The following is a 23,909-nucleotide window of genomic DNA, read 5'->3' as shown; positions in this document are numbered from 1 at the left end:
AGTATGCACTTAACTGCTATTACTTTTTTGTATACATACAATTTAGTTATTCTAAGAAAAATAGTTAACTCTTTATTAACATTCATTTGAAACTGCTTAAAGAAAAATCCTTATTAGGCAAATCCTGGCAAGCAAATAAATAACAGTTAAAGTTTAAAAATAGTAAGAAGAAAAACAGCACAACACCTTATCTTTCCACATTTAATATACCATTCTCTTCTGTTCCAGCACTCCTCAAGTCTTTTCTAGTTTGCATTTTAAAATGGTCACAAGCTTGGAGAAAGTAAGAGGGGAACAGTACATATGCTTGCCCTGGTCTTCACTCTTCCCTAAGCATTCACTTTGCACACCATTTACAGACATAACATTTGATCTGACTCACATCCCTCATTTTTATAACCTTGTGTTCCTAGATTAAATTACTGAGCACAGAATGTCTCTATTCCCAGTAACAGCATGTTTCCTAGACTGTGTAAGGTTGCAATTCAACTTCCTTCTCCTTTACTCCAAAAAAAGAGGAAAAAAGGTTACCAAAAGATAGTAGTTACCTCTCCACGTTGAGCTTCTTGTATTCTGGTAAATCTGAGGTCAGCATGTTCCCAGTTTGCATTTACACTATATATTCTCAGCTGGGAAAGTTCAAATGAAGCATTAAAGGCTTTTGCACCAATCCTTATTATAATGGAGTTCACAGAAACCGAAATGCCTTCTACCACTTTTTCAGCAAAGCCATATTCACTAAAAAGTGAAATGCCAACATATTAAATACACGCCTAATGAAAGGACACAAAGTTTAACTTATTGAACAGCTGAAATGCAACCTAGAATCACAGAATAGTTAGGGTCGGAAAGGACCTTAAGATCATCTAGTTCCAACCCTCCTGCCATGGGCAGGGACACCAACATGAAGCAAACTATAAGATCCTAATGCATTTATGAATTTCTGTAAATACACTTGATCTAGTTTACAATAATTTTACACCCTATGATTCTAATCTCAAAATAGTTACTAAAGAACGTATTTTGGACTAAGATCAACCTCCATGAACTATAACAATAAATGCAATTTTCCATGATGAATATTTCACACATATATAAAAATGCATAAATTAATAGTACGGCATTACATAAAAATCTTACTCTCATGTATACATTAGGAGTAATTCATATCAAATTAATTATTTGACAACTCCAATCTGGTTAGTACTTATCTCTATAAACTGCATTATTCCATCCATTTAAACTAGTGTCTTTCATATATGCAAAACAGTATGAAGTATTTGTTTTGTTTCCTTTTAGAAAAGAAAGGCATCCTAAATGGCAGTTACATTTCTACAAGAAATCAACATGCATTCCAGTATTAAAAAATATAAACCAGTTGCAATTAATATTTAATAAAAATCTTATGTGTTCAGAATGTTTTTGATTAGTGAATGGAAAATTGTATTTTAAATATTCCTTTAAAATCCAATTTTTTTTTACTTTGGATTTTTTTTTCTGCTTTTTTAAAAAATACAGTTTATGCAGTTTGTCATTCCTTTTCCTTTTTATAACTTCCATCCTACACAGAATCTCTATGGCAATGGTTTTCAAGCTGTACCCTAGGAGACAGTAAAGGCCCGTGGACACATTCTACATATTACGTAGAAATTAAAACAAGAAAAGCAATAGCATCATTAAATTAGTTTCTCTATACATGTGTCCCTATGCCCACTGAAAAACGTTTTGGGTCTGTAAAAAGGAAATGATTAGTGCGGTTGTGACAGTGGAAATCCCTGATGTAATGCTATATTGTCCCACCAAATTAATAGAGTTTTGGGCTATAAAGCGTGCACAAATTTCTTCAGTAATACTTGGCTGACACAATTTAAAAAAATGGAACTTTAAAACATCACACTAATAAACAGCCCTTAATACTGGGGTTTTTTAGGCAAAAGGAAAAATAAAAAACAACCCATCACGCTATGTATTTTTTAATGGGAACAAAGGCAAAATATGTTAAATTCTCAAAAACCTTAACATCAACTGAATTTGATGTTTCATGCAGTAGATGCACCCATATGAAACATTTCTAGGAAGTTCCACACACAGTTCAGACATTCTTTCCAGGCCTGTGTCTGGATAGTTCCATTTGTACTATACATGCTACTCCACCCACAGGTAAAATTTTGGAGACATGGACATGGCAAGCTGCAACTCTATATACCTCTTGAAATTTGGAGTTGATCTAACTGCTTTATAGTCATTTAAACTTTTATGGATCAATGTAAATATCATCACTGACCTCTGTCCAGATGCAGTTGCTATAGGAGAGGGTCCATTAGGGGCACGTGGCTCTTCACATGTGCTCATTTCCATTACAACTTTATCCAAGGACTTGAAAAACAAAACAAAACAAAAATTGGAGACCTAAGAGGTAACAAAGTAAATAGATGACATATGAAGAACAAAAAAAAAAAAAACCACCAAAAATAAAAATATTTTGAGAATTTTTTCTGAATTATACGTAGAACATTTCTTACCATGTCAATTTTCACATAAACTTTAATAATGTATCAGAATTATCTTTTTTTTATTTTGTTCATATTAATTTTTATATTTAATGAATTCTAACAGACCTTTCCAGTCAAATACTGTATTACAGAATTCTTGATCCCAACTACTATTATCACACACATTTTCAAAAACTGTATTTCAAAAAGAGCATGACTTAACGCACACACATCTGGGTGCCTGCATGGTTTTTCTGTCAGTAAAATATTTAATACCACTGGAGTTTTCTAAATGGTTCAGTAAGGTCAGGAAATTTTAATGAAAAATATTTGAAACTAGTCCATTGAAACTTGTGATAACAGATGCAATATTTACGCTGCATCTTTAAAACAAAATGTGAATATATATAATATATACATACATAGTATGTATACACTTGTGTGCATATACGAATCCTCAGAAGATCTAGTAAAACAAGTAGTTTCTAAAAAGATATATTCTAGCATAACTTGTGATATGTCAAATTATAGTAAAATCGTAAGGTATTACTGTATTCTTTGTAATTCTGGTGGGAACCTTATAAACAACACTGGGAATTAAGGAAATGGGACACTTAAATCCTATTTTAACTGAAGGCTATATTTAAATAGCAGAACTGTAACACAAATCATAAATAATGCATACTAACAGGGGGACGAACAGAATGGGAACAAGCCAAATGCAAAACCGTATTCCCAACTACTGAATAAATCCAAGATTATCCTAACTTACATTACACGGGTTGTGACCTCTATTTATTGTACAGTGTGGGAAGACTTTTCACTTAAGGCTTATAGTTCTGAAATCTTGTCCCACTGGAAGTTCATTCAAAACAACACCTACTTCCTATCTGGCTTTGTACCACTCCTTCTGAATTCCTTCATTTACCCTCTCTTAGGTCAAACAAAGCACACTGAAAAGCTTCGTCCTCGATTTTAGATTTTTCATGATTCAACCTGCCCTACCTACTGGACTTTATTATCATATCATGTTAATTGTGGATGTCTTCATAACCTACTTGCTCCACAAACATTTTTCTATGCTACTCTTACCCATGAAATGCCCTGACTACCATCTAGAAGTTCATAAATTCTCTACTCTGGATTTATTTATACTTCATTATGTTTTGATGCTCAGCTGTCTCAATGAATAACTCACATTGCAAAACAACAGCAGAAGAAAACAAGAAGAAAACCCCAACCAACTAGTTCAAAGATCGTGGGAGAAAGACAAGATTTCTCCCAGTTATCCTAACATTTTTGGATGTTTGACCACTCTTTTAAGGTGTCTTAAACTGAAACCTTTGGAACAATTTCCCTCACTACATGACTAGCTGAAAGAACAGTACGGCAGTGATTTAAGGAGTTTGTGTAATATAAATAGGAGTTAACAAAGAACAGCTGGATGTAGGTATCTGTCTATTCTTTTCTCATTGGCAAATACTGTACTTTGATAGAGGAAAAACTGATGCATAGCATCCTTGGGTCCCCAAAACACTCCTATAAACTATACTATCATATAAATATATAATGTAAATATATAATATAAATATATTAGATATATAAAATCTAAAATTACACTCTTTATCATATAGAAACAGAAACTGATTATGAGCAAAGATAACTTACTATTTGCCACTATGTTAACAGACAGATTTTCACAAAGGGCAACTCAGCTCAATGACAGAACCTTTGGCTAGACAAGTGGGTTCTAGTTACCCCCTAAGCTATGCAAAGAGGATGCTATTCCAATTTCATCAAACTCTCAGTAGGAATAAATACCCTCCAAAATAGAGGAAGTTCAGTGATGTAATAAGGGGCTGAAGTTGGGACAGTTAAGCCATTGAATTCCCCTCCTTTAGAAGTCAAAAAGCCTGCTGTACAGTCTACCATTGAAAAGTGAACTTTTGTTATCTATGTAATGCACTGTTCAAGGAAAGCCTTATGTAAAGAAGTGTAAAAAAGGTGACCTTGAAAGTTATCTTAGCCTCTAAGATCACTAATGTAAGTTCAACAGGAGCAAAGTAAACAATCAGGCCTTGCTATCTTAAGCCAAAGTATGTAATCATTAAGAATAGCACAGCTTAAACCGATTTTCTCAATTTGGCAATTGCATCTTGCAGTCAAGAGGTTGAATCATCCCACCTCAGCATTACCACACTTTAAGCTCTGTGTGTCAAGGAAGAGGCAGCACAAACACTGGCACATTACAACTAGGTCACTAGCAAATCCATCAAGTATTTAAAACATGTGTTTCCTAAGTCTGATTTAGAACTAAGGAATTGCAAACACATTCAGGAATTCATGGCAAGACTTGGAAGCATGACAGTTAAAGGACTTCATTCCTAACTAAACACAATTAAGAAAGTTTAGCCATCATCAAGCAAATCACTTCTGGTGCTAGCACATTTCTTAGTATACTTAAAAATAAAGAACAAAATTAAACAAATGCAAGAATTAGCATTTCTTCTAATTATTATTGAGTCCTATTTACATATTTTACATCCTGTTTATATCCAGGATGAAACCCAGGCTGTTACAGAAACCCTGTAAACGTTATGTGTATCAGACCTGCAGTAACTGAGATCATTTGGGTGAGTACAGATGTAGAATAAAAACGTCCTTAAAAAAAGATAGCTCTAAAAGACAGGCAGAAACTTGTATAAAGGTTAGACTGACTATTAACTACCCTTCAGGTGAACCCAAATTAAGATGTAACGATTGAAGAACTTGACATAAATTAGCTAACAGTCAAACATTATAGTGATGACACCCAAACCCACAGATTAAGAAAACAAACCTACCAAAGAAAACATTAAGGCATTTTGTCTCAATCTGCCACTACCCAGAAGGCACTTTGTAATGGCCTGTTAATGTTTCAGTTATTTCTAGAGTCAAGTCAAAAGAACTATATAAACATTTGAGACAAATTCTGCTACACAGAGTATATTTAGGAGTTGATCTAAGAACTTACCAAAGAGATAGGATGTGTTTTCAATTTTGTCCATGGTATCTGAAAGGCAAAACATTATTCTAAAGCAAAATAAATATTAAAAATACAGTAAAATAAATATTTTGTTTAGCATCTGGTTTATGCATACAAATTATATTTGCAACTCCTGAACTCAATTATATTACTTTCCAAATATTACATTTACCTTAAAATACTGTAAATTTATGCACACACATAAATTTTAGGTGTTAAAAACGGAACTTCAAAATTTATTTATCACTGAACAGAAAACAGAGGAACAAAATAGAATCTGTGTCTTTAATACTGAGTTGTCAAGCATGAGTAGAAGCAACACTGTCTTCCACATTCTTTCCTTTAAAAGGAAAGAAAATCCATGTATGCGCTGTTGGCCTACAACTGGATGCCAAAGACTAAAGAGATGCCAAAGTTTGACCAGATCGTAACTGCTGTCAAAAAGAAGTCATAGCTTCACTTCTTACTCTCGTAACCTAGGAGAAATGACATACATTGCTTCAATACCTAGCAGCCATTAGGACCAAAACCACAACTTCTTCTAGAATTAGACTGCTTCCACATTTCCCAGAGACCAGAATCCTTTAGAAAAATATCTTTGGAAATATGAAAGGAACAGGACAGAAAGCAATAGAAAGACGGCAGCAAAGAGAAGAAATAATACATTAAAAAATATATATATAATAATAATAAATACTTATAATAGACCCATTACCATGAGCAAATACATGCTTTTATCTCTACCCCTATTTTAGAACATGCAGTAATAAATTCTACTCAGACAATAAATAAATAAATAAAATAATCACTCTATATCTTCATTGTTTCCATACATATTCAATCATCACAGCACTTTGATAGAAAAATTAGTAAGAAATCAGAGCTGGTAACTAATTCCTCAAAAATTTTATCAAGCACTCATCACAATTTTCTCTGAATACAAAGTTGCTTGAAATTTTACAGGGACAGAAGAGAAAAAAGAAAAAAATATTTGGTTCATTACGATTCTGGCACAATAAAATACTCACCCTAATGGATGCTTTATTGCAAAAGACCTTGTTTATAGCAAGCCATGTTGGAAGATCCAGCATGTTCTGAAGTACCTCTTGATCCAGCTCTAAATTGGTCAGCTGACCTTCCCCCTTCAATGTGCTCAGGTTGATCTTGTCAGGTGACAGATTTTTGGTGAATCTAAAAACAAACATACACCTTAAATAAATGCAGATAAAGCAATTAGAACCGTTCCACACAGAGCTGACAATTTAACTTAAAGTAATGGTAAGGAGTGTAAGGAAATCATCTTAGGTGCAATTTCACCCTGAAAAGAAATGCTACCATTAAATTGCTTTGCCCCTCTAAAGTTTTGCATCTCATTAACCCCATTTGCAAATACATGAGATATGAGGCATCTTCTAATTTTTCCATCACCCAGAATAACAAATCCTTGATTCAAAATATTTAACTATTTATTTTAAACTCTATAAGGTAGAGGTGAATCTATTTCAGTCTTCTTTAGTTTTTCAAAAGGAAAAAAAAAACAAAACAAACAAACAAACAAAAAACCTCTACAACTTATACTGTCATCCTTAGAGGAAGCAGGAGTGGCTAGAATTCACTCAGAAGGAGTAAAAAAATCTACTCCTTGTAAACAGTATATTTTTATATATATTTACAGTATTCATTAGATTTAACCACAGAATTTAATCATATAAATTAGAAAAACACACACATATATTTACACACTCATAACAGCATGGTGTATATAAAATATTGGTTGAAAACTTGAAGGTCAATCTGATATACAAGGGCTAAAAAATTTAACTATTTAAAAGAGTACATATGCAATACATTTCATTATACTTTACAGGTGTTGTGATTGGCTTGTTGTTGTGATCTATGTGACTATGTCAGACAGTTCACATCCTTGGGAGATAGCACAGCAAAAATCATGGGTACCCCAGCTGTAGCATTATATCTACCACAAGCTAAAGAAAAGGCTATACTTAACCACACTTGCATTCTGCTATGGAAAATTGTTTCTGCCCATGAACTGGATCTAATTTAACAAGAATGGAGACAGCAATACCAATCTAGAGATAGTTCCAACATCCTTCAAACAGACAAAATATGAGCCATTCCCTCCCAACACGGAACAGGACAGGGAAAGCAATCTCAAAAAAGGTGCATAAATTCTCCCCTCCCCCCTTCTCCATATTTTTATTAATTCTTCTGAGAGTGTTGCTTTGAATTTGTTACCTTTCCTGCAGTCAGCAAAAGCAAAAATGCTCTGGGTGCTGCTTCATTCAGCATAGACCAACATAAAAGGATTTCCACTTGTAGGACTAAACCCTTCATTTTGAAAGTCACAGAAACAAACTCTTAACAGGTGAATTGTGAGAAGGTATTTCAGGTGTAGGCACCTCTAGCAGCAGATCTCTTCCTTCCACTTCCACAGGTGAAATGTGACTGATGAGTGGATTCTGAAAAGCCTGTGGTGTTTCCCCAAAACCCATAGTAACTTCATAATATACAAACACCACATCTGCTTCATCCATCTGCTTTGTCCAGAGCCAACTTTCCATTGATGATGCCAACCCTTCCATTTCTGTTCCAGTTTCCTGCTCCTTCTAAACTCAGTTGTTCCATAGAATACACTTTTGTTTGTCTGTTGGATATTTTCAGCACTTTAGAACTATTTGATACTATTTAATATAACAGGATAACCTTTAGTTTTATAAAGCAGCCTCTAACTTCAGAAATAAAAGATTAGAAGTTGGCCTATATGGGCAGCTAGCCCTACAAAACACAATGTGATCATACCCATTATCTAGAATTTACAAGAATTCAGATCTTCATGCATAAAATTAAAAGAAGAGCCAAGTGACAAAAAGGACAGCATTCTGAATTTAAAATAAATAAATAAATAAATGGCAAGCCTTAGGGCAACCACAGCCTTCCAAATGGTATTGTTCTAGGACCCCATGGTACATCAAACTAGGACATGCCCCACTGAGCCAGAGTACTTTGACTTTTTTTTCTGGTGTGCTTCACAGCTAATGAGAAACTCAGGCAAAAGATGTGCCACAGACACACACACACACTCACTGATAAAATTGTTGCCCAGATAAAATCCACTATTTAGTATTTTAGTATTCTTAATTTTCAATTTTATTATTAAATGTTAATATTATTCTAAATATTATGGTGTTGGAGACGTTTTCTAATATTTATTGCCAGACAAAATCTGAGAAGTCAGCATGGCTTTGAAGTTTGGCAAGCTATCTCTGTATCTAAAGAAGCACTGTACCTGTTGGCCAGTACTGTAACCTAAAATGCTTAACTGCTTGAACTATGACAACTATCATATTTATGATACAGTTTTATGTAAAGCAGAGAAGTACTTCCCATAAAGTTAGGGTAGAGTCATGTAATTCTGAATATGCAGTAATTAGAAATATTTGATTGTATCATGATGCTTCATGATTAGAAACCTTTGGGGAAAACCATTTTAAAATTCTCTATGAGTTTTTCTTATAACTACTCAGAACTAACTGTCATCAACTTCATGATATGCACACATTCTTCTCTCCAACTTGGCACATGCAAACAGCTCCACTCCAGCTTGCCAAATGATTTTCACCCTGGTGTTCATTCCTCAGAGCGAGTTAATTACTCCTGAAAAACTGGGTCAAATGGGAGCAGAAGCCTCAACAATTGGGCCAGTTCCCTGCACAACATCCCATGAAATCCTGACCAATATTTCTTTTCTGGGGAACAGACCAAATATTAATATCCACTGCTCACTACATGAAGTAAGTAAAGCAGAAAAGAGAAAAATGAAAGGGAAGGGGAACAGGAATGGAAATAAAGGACATGGTCAAGTTCATCAAAGCTTTCTGTTTCACTGTTTTGCTGTGCCAGTAAGACATCACTGTTATTGAGGCAATACATTCTCAGTTCGCTAATACCACAAGATAATTCTTAGCAAAACTGTTTTCATGGATTTAGATTCAATTTCATAAGCTACTCTTCCTTTCTCAAAATATACGATTTCAGGTTTGAATTACTATATCCAACAGCATGAATTTCAATTCAGATTTAATATTCAATTTCATAAGGTAGACTAATACTATAAAATATTTTACACTTTAAATGCCAGAATACAGAAAGCTGTGAATATCACAAGCAGCCTGACATATCTCCCTTGTGTGTATATATATATATACACATACATATATATATATAAAATCATATGCACTAAATATTACTATGCAGTTAGATTGATGGTTCAAATTTAATTTACAGAGCACAGACTAAGAGTTTAGTGAAAAGCACAAAAGACTGCACAATAACAACACAGTAGTAAGAATATGTACAGTAATAAATTAAAACCATTGTATTTTCTCAGGACCACAACAGTTCTTTTAGTACCTTCAGTTCTTTTCTCTTTAAAGCAATTAAAACACCTACACAGAAGATGCATTCTTATTTTCCTTGCCCAGTTTTGTTTGTGACAATGCAGGCTTGAAGCTCTGAATGGAACACTCCACAACGCTTGCAGAGAAGATGGCCAAGAAGTGAAACTAGAAATAAAAAAACAGTAGAGAAGATCGGAGAAACACTTCTGTGAAAGCACAAGCTTATGGTTTGCCTAATGAAGGCCAAAGACCACATGAAGCTTGGAGCAGCACGCCACAAAGGTTTAGAGAGAATACCAGATGCTTTGTCAAGTTCATCAACAGGAACTCCAACCTCTGGATTTAACAGAGAAATTACAAAAGTCTGGATCCCATTTGGACATGGGATTCTCAGCTGTTTTGTACATCTAATGAACATACAATCTTTTCCACCAGGCTCTACCATCTGCCTCCCCTGCTTTTTAAATAAAATTCCTGCAGGGATCCTACATGTACGCTCTAATCGTCACAGACTATTAAATCAGAATATGTGCCACATGTTTTGCTTATCATCTTGTTATGAACTAGAACTCGTTAAAAAGATGTGCAGTCCAAAACAACCAGCTCTGAAAAAGGGAAGCAAGCCCTACCAAGGACTAGCAACTGTATCAATAATAAAAGAGCAGAAATGGAACAGATAACTGGGGCTTTTTTCCTGTTAGAGTTGGATTAACCACGTTAGTAGATTACTAAGGAACTCTATATGACTTCTGAAGCAAGAAAAACAGTCATTTTTCAACTGAGCTTCCAAGCAAGATACTGGCCTTCCATGACTGGGTAACAGACAGAGTAAGGTCTACTATCGTTCTGCTCACTGTACCACTTCAAATTTTAAGATTTACCGCTCAAATAGAAGAGGAACAGAACTAACTCTTGTCAAATCTGCCACAGAAACAAAGCATTGGAATCACCAGTGTATGTACTGTTATGGATTATTTCCTCTCATCCCATGTAACACCGCAAATCGAAGCAGATTTTCAGTAATTTGCCTGAACTTAAAAACAAGCAAACAAACAAATTAAATCCCTCCCACCTTTAAATAAGGAGGAAAATACCAGTGTCTCAGAAACAAAACATCACCTGCAAATACTGAGTTCAGGAGCACTGCTATACTTTTCCCCATGGCAGTACATCACAAGTCCAAAATAGCAAGATGCTTTGATCTACTTACATGGCTGCAAGTCCTAGATGAGAAAAAGACAGACTTCCTAGATTAAAAAACAAGTCTAAGCACAATGACATTCAGAAGAGTTCTCAGTAGCATTCTCTTCTTGATCGAGGTATGACAAAAAAAAGAAAACAAAAGGTGAGACAGACTATAGTCATACAGGATTAAAGATTCAGCTGCCGTTAGGTGAATGGCAGACAGATGAAAGACAAGACTTCATAGATGAAACAAATGATTGACCTGTATTCAAACAGTAAGGCACTAATGAAAATTCTGCATGAATGTAATAGACCAGGTGGGAGGGGAGTGGGAAAACACAAACCCCAAGCTTCTGTAAAATATGTCTATTTTAATCTTTCAGACCTGTGAAACAAGATTAGAATGAAGCAACTCACATCTTTTCTTTGTAATTTAACTACTTCAACCAAAAGGCATCACAAAAGCTTCAGCAAAAAAAAAATAACTATACAGTAAAGGCTTAAGGTTAGATGAAGCAATTGGTTAGAAGACTGCAAGAGCAACAATATCTAGTACATCTGAAGGCATTGAATAGATTTAGTGATGCCCTAGAAAAAAATCGGTGAAATAACAGAAATAACAGAAACCTGTGAGTGGATCCTGGCTGTCGTAGGAATATTCTTATTTTAATGCAGTATATAAAAGTAGCATTTCACACAGCAAGAAAACATTACCTATGGTTTATGTAAGATTTGGAGTAAATGACTTTTAGCTCCACCGGCTGAGTTAAAATGTGTAAAAGTTGACAGGTAAGATTAAAGTCATGTTTATCTAGTGCACAGAAAACCGACCTTCTGAGGAACCCAAGACATCAACAAATGGCTCTGCAGCAACAGCTGACTCGATGATGCAAGATACTGAATATTGGAAGATATAATTCATGGAAATTACTGGGTTCTAATTGAAAGATATGTTTTTAGGACATAAAGGTCTAAGATAAGAGACAGATGATGAAAAACTGCCTGGGATACATGAAGGCTAAAGTACTTCTACGCATAAAAAATGAATGGTAAGTAGTACTAAATATCACCACAAAATAACAATGGCATGCTCTCATCTTGGACATTATATCCATTTCTGAGAATTTTAAAACTGACTTAGAAACAGAGGAGATAAACAAAAACATTAATGACAAAGTAAAGAGCACTGCACAAAAAGCTAATTGGATGCTTATTTATCTTAACATAAGAACAAAAACACACTCAAAACTAAAAAAGAGCACATTTAAAGCCAGTAAAAGGAAACACTCAGAACATTTTAATGCCCATGAAAACATCAGGATAGAATACAGTACCAAACCCAAAAGCTTAAAACAATTTAAAAAGTATATCTTTATGCCTACAGCACAGTAGGATTAACCAGACACACTCTGACACAGAAATGCTTAAGTTTTTTACTTAAGAATAGTATATTGCACTAAAAAACAAGCAATTGTGAAAATAAATTTAAATATTTCTGACAAAAAAAAACTCCCACAAACAATGGCACTCCTACAGCCTGCACCAGAAAGAGAGCATCACCATAGCATTGTCAAATCTCACCACCACTGTTAGCAGCCAGTGGGTAATCAGTACGCAAGTCTATAGAGAACATAACTCTGGTGGTCTGAGAGGCTATCCTCCAGCCTTTATCCAAAACCATCCATATCAGCAATGCTGTGACCTGCGTGGATTCTCAAATACCATGCAGTTTCCTCCCAAGAAGCCCTAACAGTAGAGGAGCTACTATAGTTACCCGGGTAACTATAGACCGGTCAGCCTCACCTCCATCCCTGGGAAAGTGATGGAACATCTTATCCTTGGTGCCATCTTAAGGCATGTCAAGGATAAGAGGGTTATGAGGGGCAGTCAACATGGCTTTACCAAGGGGAAGTCATGCTCGACCAACCTCATAGCCTTTTATGAGGAAATAACACGGTGGATGGATGGCAGAGCGGTGGATGTGGTCTACCTTGACTTCAGCAAAGCATTTGACACAGTCTCCCACAGCATCCTCATAGCTAAATTGAGGAAGTGTGGTCTGGATGATCAGGTAGTGAGATGAACTGCGAACTGGCTGAAGGAAAGAAGCCAGAGAGTTGTAGTCTATGGGGCAGAGTCTAGTTGGAGGCCTGTACCTAGTGGAGTGCCTCAAGGGTCAGTACTGGGACCAGTATTATTTAATATATTCATCAACGATTTAGATGAGGGAATTGAGTGTACTACCAGCAAGTTTGCTGATGACACTACGCTGTGAGGAGTGGCTGACACGCCAGAAGGCTGTGCTGCCATCCAGCGAGACCTGGACAGGCTGGAGAGTTGGGCAGGGAATAACTTGATGAAATATAACAAGGGAAAGTGTAGAGTCCTGCATCTGGGCAGGAACAACCCCAGGTTCCAGTATAGGTTGGGGAACGACCTGTTAGAGAGCAGTGCAGAGGAGAGGGACCTGGGGGTCCTAGTGGACGGCAGGATGACCATGAGCCAACACTGTGCCCTTGTGGCCAAGAAGGCCAATGGCATCCTGGGGTGTATTAGAAGGGGGGTGGTCAGTAGGTCGAGAGAGGTCCTCCTTCCCCTCTACTCTGCCCTGGTGAGACCGCATCTGGAATATTGTGTCCAGTTCTGGGCCCCTCAGTTCAAGAAGGACAGGGACCTGCTGGAGAGAGTCCAGCGCAGGGCAACTAAGATGATTAAGGGAGTGGAGCATCTCCTTTATGAGGAAAGGCTGAGGGAGCTGGGTCTCTATAGTTTGGAGAAGAGGAGACTGAGGGGTGACCTTATTAGTGTATATAAATATATGAAGGGGGAGTGTCACGAGGATGGAGCCAGGTTCTTCTCAGGGGCAAACAATGATAGGACAAGGGGCAATGGGTACAAACTGGAACACAAGAGGTTCCACTTAAACTTGAGAGAAACTTCTTCTCAGTGAGGGTGACGGAACACTGGAACAGGCTGTCCAGGGGGGTTGTGGAGTCTCCTTCTCTGGAGACATTCAAAACCCACCTGGACACATTCCTGTGTAACCTTATCTAGGTGTTCCTGCTCCGGCAGGGGGATTGGACTAGATGATCTTTTGAGGTCCCTTCCAATCTCTAGCATACTGTGATACTGTGATACTGTGAGCTGCAAGGGCTACCATTCCCTCATTCTGCAGACTATATGGAATCACAGGGAACTCCTAAATGGCAATACCAACTGAGGAAGCTATATCTGTCACCAGACTTTTCAAGTACACCCCTCACTACCTGTGATACCTGACTAGTACCTTCTCACACGCTTCAATTTGTACAGGAGAATACCACCCCTTTAGTCACAGATAATGCGGCCACTCGACATGAATGCCTGTGTGCTCTATTTAATCACACCTTGAACTTCTGTAGAATTGTCAGGTGTGTATTTGATGGCTAGGTCCAAGATAGAGAACCCTGGATAGCCTGCTGGACGTCCAGCATGGAAAGGATCTACATGCTTTGCTGCACATCATCTTGAAGAGGCACTCAGGGGCATGCCAGGGCATTCCTGTTCGTACACCGTGCCTGGACCTACTGGTCTCAGATGGCCACGAGTTATAGCATACTAGACAAGTCCAAAACTCCACCTACCACCCTACAGCTTCAGAAAGTGGGACTTTCCAGGCTCTATACAGGATCTGAACCACCTAACACTCATGAGACCCTTTGACTTACCAGGGTCTAAACACAGATTTTCCTTTCCAGACAAACCACAAATTAGGACCCTGACTCAACAACCAGCCCATACATGTATAACAAGCCTTGTGCAGTGTCAGAACATCCCCCTTGTCATTCCTACCCTAGGAGGTGAAGCACTGAGTAGCACATCTGCTCTGCTGATACTTTACAAATAAGTGCTACCGTTTCATCACGACACAGGAGGACTTCAGCATGGACTCCTACTCCAGCTGAGTTCCTAAAGACAGCTTAGTACACTCATGTATTCACACCAAGGCCCATTCCATACCTTCTCAAATACTGATATCCCCACCAACACTCTTGACAGTATATAAAGCTACAGTTAATTCTGTAATAATATATACAGGAGATTATTTTCTATTTGGAAAAACTACTGGTTGCTCTTTGTGAACAGGCAGAACTGAAACAGCTGCTGTCATCAATGACTATTATCTAATTATGTGTCATGCAGATCTGCTCAGACATTTATGCACATGCTGAGCACTGTGCATAAATTAGGAGCTTACAAGATGATCATAATTCATGCAGTGTAAGTAAAATATTGCTCTAGCAAGACCAATATTACCTTTTCTATTCTGTGAGTCTTCTTACATATTACACAAGCATAGAAACGGTCAATATTATCAAACCGCAAGAACTTGTTTCAAACATGACAATGCTACACAGCAGACCTTAGTGCATATGCTGAGTGTAAGATAACATAAAATCCTTAATATGCTAAACCATGCATGGCAAGGTAATGCACCTTCCACACTGTAGACAGCAAAAATAACACCTCGTGCTGTAAAAATTTGCTTATTCTTGATGACTAATAAATTCCACTCAAAATACAACATTCTGTATCCAATGTAAAGAAAAGCCACTTGATGCAAAATAATTTTCTAAATTTAAAATTGAGAAATAATGGTGCAATGTAAAACCATAACAACATCCGCCTTTTGAAAACTGCATCATTTATTAATGTGACATTAGCAGATATCTTTTTAATGCTAACTGATCAGATATCACAACAAAATATTTTGATAAGACTAACTATAAGGACAATTACAAATTCAGCAGCTGCTCTCTTATATGAACTGAGTAAAAAGCTGACCAATTCTTCAAGTATCAATACAGAGGTAATAAATATCAAGTTAAGAAAAGGAATTAAGTAGGTGTAACTTATAAACAACAGAATTCAAATAACCTAAAGATATTGAGAAGATGATTACCTTTAGAAAATAAAACATAAAGATATGTTTACAGTATTTACATTTATAACGGGATTGTTGATTTACTTCACAAACCAGTTTTGCAAATTTAGTTTAGGACTTCAATAATAATAAAAAACCCACGTATGTGCATAGCAAACAATTATTTTTCCAGAGTTGTAAGTTACAAAAAAAAAAAAAAAAAAAAAAATCCAAACAAACCAGGGGAGAAAACCAAGTAACATTTTATAGAGCTCATTTCACTCCCGAATTTATATAAATGCATACCTCCTCTTACATGTAATCTTGTAATCTACAAACGTGGGAGAAGGGGAAGTTACCTGAGGACAAGGTATTCAGACAAAAGGTCCCTATTCCTGGTGAAAGCAAGTGGTCAGTTGCCACGGCTTCCGAGAAGCTTCTGGTACTCATTTTGGTAGTAAGGATATTCACAGCAAATCAATCTCCACCAGAGCCAGCTGGGATCGCTGCAGGGAATGGGACACAGGGGACACACAAGGGATCAAGTTCAAAGGGAAAAAGGAGTGATACAATAATGTAAGAGAGTTTTAGCTAAAGGTAACTGCAGTACAACAGTTTGTTACACGTCATGACATTGTAGAACTGAAAAAGAAACAGACTTGTGTAAAATGCTAGATTCCCATAGGAATATCCCTTGCTGTCTGATATAATACTGCAATCACGGTTAAGCAAGCAGCTTATGGAGAAAATTTTAATCATGCAGAAAAAGCCTATATAATATAGTCAAGTGGCTTCAGAGATACTCAGTAAGTATATTTGGAATGTGAGAAGGAAGATAGCCTGGAGATACAGAATATATAGGGTTTTATTTTATTTGGAAGTAGGAGATGACTTTTCAGGTTTGTTATGCCTAGCCCAAGGTTTCCTCAAGCCCACATGGATTTCCATCCATGTAAGCGTTCAAGGCTGGGTTGGAAGGGGCTTTGAGCACCCCAGTCTAGTGGAAGGTGTCCCTGCCTGTGGCAGGGGGGTTGGAGCTAGATGATCTCTAAGGTCCCTTCCAACCCAAACCTTTCTATGATTCTACATGATTCTGTGATTTGCTCCTATTAAAGGTGTCTCAACTTCATCTATTCAAATTCACATTAAAGAAACATAACTCTACAGGCATAAGAGAACAGGACTTCTTGGATTTGTTTTTTTTATTTGGGGCAGTGCTAAAAAGACCTGCACATACTTGACATTCTGATTTTGCAGGCTATGAAATTTTAGCACATTAAGCTTCTCAAAAATTAAAACTTAGAATCTTTAATTTGGGAAAATATGGTAACCTAAATTACTTTTTTTTCATTAACTGTCTTTACTTTGAAAAGATGCTTCAGCTAAAATATAATTAATTCCTTTTGGCTACAGGAAAACACAAGCATTTGGGCAGTGCCCTTGGTGGGCAGTATGCTGGGGTATCTGAGCAGTGTTTAAAAGATGTATCACTAAATCAAATTACAGATACCTTGTTAAAATTATTTTTTTCATGTCTCCAGATCCCCAGCAATGGGAGCAACTACAACATGAGAATTGTTCCAGAAGTATGCAACCCAAGTAACTTCCAGACTCCTGGGTAGCTGATCCCAAGGTTACTTCCTTGGGAGTCAGACAACAGAAGAAGCCAGCTTCTCTGAGAAAATAGAAGCTCTGTCATTCTTAAGCTATATGGCAAGCTGCATGGCAGAGCTGCCACAAAATCTGTGCTGGGGCCATTCTTCACACAGGAAGGCCTATATATCCATGCAGGGGAGCCTGAAAGTACTAAAAGTCGCAGCCTGAATTGAAGCTCTTTTCTTACTTTCCTCTCCTGCTTCTTTTCATGAAGAGAGGGGACAATGAAGAGATCTGAACCCTGATTCACCTGGTTTGTGGAACCAGCTCCACAAAGGTGTACAGAATGATTCCTGCAGGAGCTACCGCGTGGTGAAACCGGAGTTTCTCTGCAAACAGCCAAAACATCAGTAAGTTCTGTAATGACTTATTAGCAATTATTCTCATGATTCGCAAAATTCTGATTTTCACCGGAAATTATCTAATCTCCTTTGGCCAATCTGCTTGTAGAAGAAAGGAAAAAAAAAAAAAAACCAAACCAACCAACCAACCAAAACAAAACAAACAAACAAAAAAAAAAAATACACTTTAACATGCACCCCTCACTCTGGAAGTTTAGTACCTACTTTTATACCCCTCTGTATATCTTATACCATTCTCTGTATTTAAGAAAACAAATGCAACAAAGAAAGACCACAAAACATCAAGGCTTCAGCAAGAGAAATAACAAATTTCAAAACATGTAACTGTAGGCTTTGTTTTTATTCTTACATACTCCATAATCATTTGAAAATAAGATACAGTTTTATTACTCATAGGCTTTACTCAAATACCCTTTCTTCCTAAGAATGCTACACACCAGCATATCAAATACTTGAACACAAAGTAATCTTTAAAATTATTTTTATTCTGAAACTTATTTCCCAGCAAAACTATTCTGAGAAATGTTTAAAGAAAATGATCCTATACTATACAAGTAAAATGCTGCTAATTCCTGTTGATACTGTAAATGCATTAGTTTTTATTTTGTATAGATACGAGTTATCTGACTTCAGCAAAGCTCCAGCAGAACTTTAATTCTACAAATAAAAAGCCTGCAGAATCAGCATCCAGATTTATAATACCTTTGCAAAAATAATGTAATACAAACTGAAAACTAGAAATCAAATTCTGTGCATTTATTTTATTAACCCAAATGCCACTGAAAGCTTAAGACATCTTTCTGAGACGTAACACAAGATTTAATATTAAATCTTAATAAAAGTAATGATTAAGAATTCTACCAGTAAATAAATTATTGCTCATTTATCTCCAAAATACATTTATAATTTCATAAAGCACCACAGCAATTTCAGTTTGGCCTTTCGGAAGACATGCTGTTACAGAAGCTTAAAATGAAATACAATGCATGCAGCTACAAAAAAGAAAAAAAAAAAAGAAAGAAGTTTTTTACTGTTGTTGAAAGAAAAGCACTTATTGATTTCCTTAAGCTCATCATAGTATTACCAACACATTCCCACAGACAAAACTGTTGGCATGAAGTCTCCACTTAAATACAAAAAGTACTGAGTTACAAACAGAAGGGAATTTCAGAAATACAGGATTATAATGAAACTTTAAGTTGCTTTCTCCTCCTTCTCTTCTGCTGTCTCAAGCAGTTCTGCTTCACTATCTGTCCTTTTTCAAAGTCATTCTTTCACTAGGAGCAGCATTTAAAGATAGGCATTAGGTGAACACGTTCTACAAGCATCCAGATTCTTCACAGATTCATTCAGAACAACAGATTGTTAAGTCTACACTGTGTTTTGCAACTTTCCCACATACTACACAAGCCAACAAAGTCACGTTGAATACACTCTGTAAAAATCTTAAGTACAAGCAAAGAGAGAAGCTGGTTTACGCTTATTCAAAGAAAAGTACACACTTTGTGTTGTTTGGCTGTCACAAAATTAAAGTGACATAGAAATGGAATATACAAAACTGAAAATAAGCTAAAAAATCTACTTCTTTTGCTACCAGTAGAAGTTTCAAAGCTCATCCAAATAATTTTAAGCATTCAGTTACAGGAAGTAACAAGCCCATTCTGGTCAAATAAAGGTGTTATGCTGGTAAATTGCTAAAAGGAGTCACCTCAGGTCTCTTGAGACAGCAATATCCCTCACCAAGCAGGCATGTCTTACTGGTGTAAAGGCAAAGTGATATGAAGGTCATATGTGTCATATGTGTCAGTGAAGTTGTGCCAGATGATGTAGGATATCACTGTTTACAGTAGAATCAGCTGATTCCTGACAGTCACGCCATTAGTATGCTATTCTCTGTAAAACCAATTTTCATATGTGTTTTAGAATGATTTCCAACTATGAGGTGAAAAAAGTTGTCCCAATAGAAGAAAATTGCAGTACATTTTGAAATCTTACTATTTTCACATCTATTGCTTCAGGTGAGCAAAAGAAAAGAAGGTCTAAGTTCACGGAGAACATTAACTAATGACACAAACTGAAAACAATTTGGGTTTCTGTCATATCAAACACTGTAAATCTTCTGTTTTCTTTGTGAAAATAGCAAATAAGATTCAAAGAAAGTAAATTTAAAGGTTGAAATATTTAAAAGTGAAATATGTATGAAAACACCGGTAAATTTAAGAGATTGTATCTAATTGAGATGAAGAATGTCATAGTCAGTGGAGCTACTTAAACTCAATATAGAAGCAAAGTTTGTAAACTTTCTTTCATGCTTCTTAGATATATATTTTGAGAAACAAAACTGGTTTTCACAGAGAGGCATGGATATTGCAGATTCTTACACAGGAGACTCAAGACTACACATTAACTAGAAACGGAATTTCAGTTGATGATACTAAAAGCCAAAACCACCCAACCTCTATCAATACCCGCCCTGCGGTGGATGATCCTCTTATAATCACAGACAGCATACAGGAACACTATTGTGAACTTGCATAGTGCAATGTAGAGTCCTGGAAATTTTTAACACTATTGTTTCATACAGTTGTCTACAAAGGCTAACAGGAAAAAGAAGTAACGCTGAAGGCTATGTGCTTCTATCATAGCAGAGCAGTGCACAGAAAATCCTGCAATAAGAAGCGTGGCTCAAGAAGAAATCTCTCACCTATGAAAACATGTAACCGCACATACGAAGATTCAATAGGAGTTTCAGTTCACTGGGGAAGACCTTGACACTACGTGATCCCAACACTACACAGAAGACTCCTCAGTAGAGTATCTCATTCCTACCCTCGTAAAAGATAAATGCCCCTACCCAGACAGACACTTGCTCCATTTTAGGGCACATACTTTATGAAATAAAGACACTCCACCAACCACATTCACACAAAAAAACCTCTCCTCACACAATACGGAGCTGACAAAAATTCAAGCCTCCAAATGACAAACTCATGTCTTCAGCTTCGCAGATATCATTCAGTTTCATATTCTACACCAAGCACCACATAATCTGAAGAACAACAAAAAAATTTTGTTTGTCAGCTTCCCTCCTTCTCATTTTCTACCACAGCCTTGGAGAAGAGCAACGCATCTTGAAAACATAGGTCATAGCTTATATTTTAGAAGTTTTTAAAAGACTGTGAGAAAGCTAAAAATTCATACCAGACCCTGACATAGGACACAGGTTTCTTACAAACTGAGCAAATAAACTCTACTACCTTCACAGTTCTTAAGATGCAATATAGAGAAAAACCTTTTGTAAGGGTAAAAGGTCATTTAGATAACAGAATTGTTCCAAAATTCAGTTTGGGTCTTCTTATTCTCAGACCTTAAAGACTCATACCTATGTAAAACTTTTCCCTAGCTAACAAACATAGAATGATAAGGCTCCTTCCCAACATCAGTGTCCATATCAGTTCACCTAAAAGCACCGCAAACTGATAAATGTGAACTACACTGCTGAATGACATAATACTTTCAAATTTGCATATACAGTATCTAGACAGTAAGAAAGCTGAAAATTGCTAACACATGAGTAACAGATATTTCAGCAACCTTCATAAATCAAGGATTATTTGGAGGGGCTAGGTAAGATGACCAACAGAAATCACTTCCAACCTCAACCATTCTAATATTCTGTGATTTGTGGCAGAAAAGTACATACTTCCCTGTAACTGAAAGTACAGCCTCACATCTTCTATTTGTTCTCTGAAGTACATATTAGATTTGGCTTTGCTCAAACACAAAGAGAAATGCAAATGTCAAAAATGAAAGGAAATTGCGATAAAAGAATGGAAAGACTTGTCCTGCTATTATTGTTATTATTATTATTATTATTATATTATTATTATTGCAGTACATTGTAATCCTGCCACTAATACCTGCTTTGTTGAAGATGGCAAACAAGCATTAGTTTAGAGGAGCCATGAAAACTGCAGAACAGGCACCAATATAGTTATAGAGCAGAAAGTGAAAGAGTCCTTTGGTATTAAAGGAAACTCCTTATGTACCTGGCTCCACACTAAAATGAAAGAGTGTGTGAAGCCTACCTTCATTATGTTCTTATAAAACATATTAAAGAAAATTCTGAAAAAAAAGAACATTATCATATCTGTTGAAAAATTAAGTTCCTGAAATTTAAAAAGCCAATAGATTTACAGGTGCTCGTGTCACTTGAACTCTGTTTTCTTGCGTAACCAACTTCTACAACCTCTGAAGCACCAGTTCTGCAGGAAGAAAAGGTATTATCTGATCACATGATTAAGAACACCCGTAATAATGAGCTTAATAATAACAGTGTGTATATTTTACACAGCAAACACACTCAATGTCAGCATAGTGTGGATCATGAGCCTCAGCTTCAAATTGCACACCTCAGATTGTGAGACATATCCCGTGTCGCTTTTTAAAAACTATTAAACTTGTCACAATCATTTGATGTAGTCCAATCAAATAAGCATTATCACATCACACACGAAAGCAAACACAAATCTGCCAACATTAAAAAGCACTTAATCTTAATCTATTCATCTGTTTTAAAAACTTGACAAAAATCAGCTCACATTATCATGCCTAGTTCACAGGCACACTGTAGACTCTAACCTGTAGCACAGAGACTAGAGACCATATCTTTTCCATACAGCTTGCTCAGTAGTGCTATAGGAAGCAAGCTGTACCAGTTAATTAAGTCCAGTGATTCCAAGCACATTTCTGATTAGAAAACTGACTCAAGGCTGATGACATCTTTGTGTTGCATTTCCATTCCCACAGTGCTCAGCTATTCTCATGTGAAGACAAGATTTCTTTACCAGCATTCCCAGCTACAAACCTCACGAGTAGGATGGAGAAGAAACATTATTCTACTACTGCTTCATATGGCATCTTTAGCGCACAGATATCAAAGGAATGACAGTTATATTTTCCCTGTGCATCATCCACAGATTAGTCAAGTCAGAATTTGTCATGTCATTTAGGGCTTTTTTCCTCTCTTTATTAGCACTGATGAAAATAAACACTTTTCAGAAGTATCACACATAAACAGATTAATACCTTTTTAAAAAGGCAAATAAGGAACCAGTACTTCAGGTTGCATTTTTTAATATATAAAAGTAAGCTCCAAAGAATAACAGCACTATGGTATCATGACAGATCAAGTACTTAATGGGTTTTTTTGTCTCTCTTTAGAAAATGGGAGAAATGTAATGTGCCTTTTTAAAATTGTATCAATCACACTGTGTACTTTGTCCAGATTTTCCTTCTTTCAAGCACACGACGCAGACAGCTACAAAAAAAAATTTACAGTCGGGGGTGTTGTTTGGTTTTCTGTTTTAACCCACGAGGCACGTTAGTTATGATTGCAGTCACCCAGAAAACGTGGAAGTTACTTCGTTCGGGCATCGGAACGCATCCTTTTGTTCCAGGGCCTCACCTACGCCTGCAGGAGCTCAGCCGTCGCGGCCAGACGTGGGAGGGCACACGCCGAGCTCCCGCACCCCAAGGGAACGGGGACGGATTGCATAAACCCGCCGCCTCTGAATTACGGCGGCGTTTGGGTTTTCCCCTTCCTTTTCCATGCTGCTTCGCACAACTTCTCGCCGCCACGGGCTGGTCGGGGAAGCACCTGGCGGGCCCCGTCAGCAGCCCCCGCCGAGAGGCTGCGCGGCAGGCGCCTCCCGGGACCGGCGACCCCGCTGCCGCGGCAGCACCCGCCCGGCTCGGCTCGCTCGACGCCGTGCAGCGGGCTGCGGGGGTGGCACCGTCTGCCTGGCGGGAAGGCGACCGGAGCCCGGCTGTGACTCACTCGGTGACTCCGTTCTGCGCCGGGCAGGC

The 23,909-nt window shown here is 37.0% G+C and overlaps 1 protein-coding gene across 2 annotated transcripts in view; it reads right to left on the bottom strand.

Annotated features, from left to right (window-relative positions):
• BLTP3B (bridge-like lipid transfer protein family member 3B) overlaps nucleotides 1-23,909 on the bottom strand; it is a gene marked incomplete at both ends in the record, with an annotated part of 57,773 nt that overhangs the window by 33,596 nt on the left and 268 nt on the right. For both annotated transcript variants that reach the window (XM_080622309.1, XM_080622310.1), the window contains 4 exons: nucleotides 549-738; nucleotides 2,285-2,376; nucleotides 5,506-5,544; nucleotides 6,546-6,708. In XM_080622309.1, the coding sequence (XP_080478435.1) occupies nucleotides 549-738; nucleotides 2,285-2,376; nucleotides 5,506-5,544; nucleotides 6,546-6,708 (484 nt within the window). The remainder of the gene's footprint in view (nucleotides 1-548; nucleotides 739-2,284; nucleotides 2,377-5,505; nucleotides 5,545-6,545; nucleotides 6,709-23,909) is intronic.

The sequence above is a fragment of the Psittacula echo genome (assembly GCF_963264785.1).
Source record: "Psittacula echo genome assembly, chromosome: 1".
NCBI lineage: Eukaryota > Metazoa > Chordata > Aves > Psittaciformes > Psittacidae > Psittacula > Psittacula echo.
The sequence above is the reverse complement of the archived record's forward strand: the minus strand, read 5'-3'. Positions and strand labels throughout refer to the sequence as shown.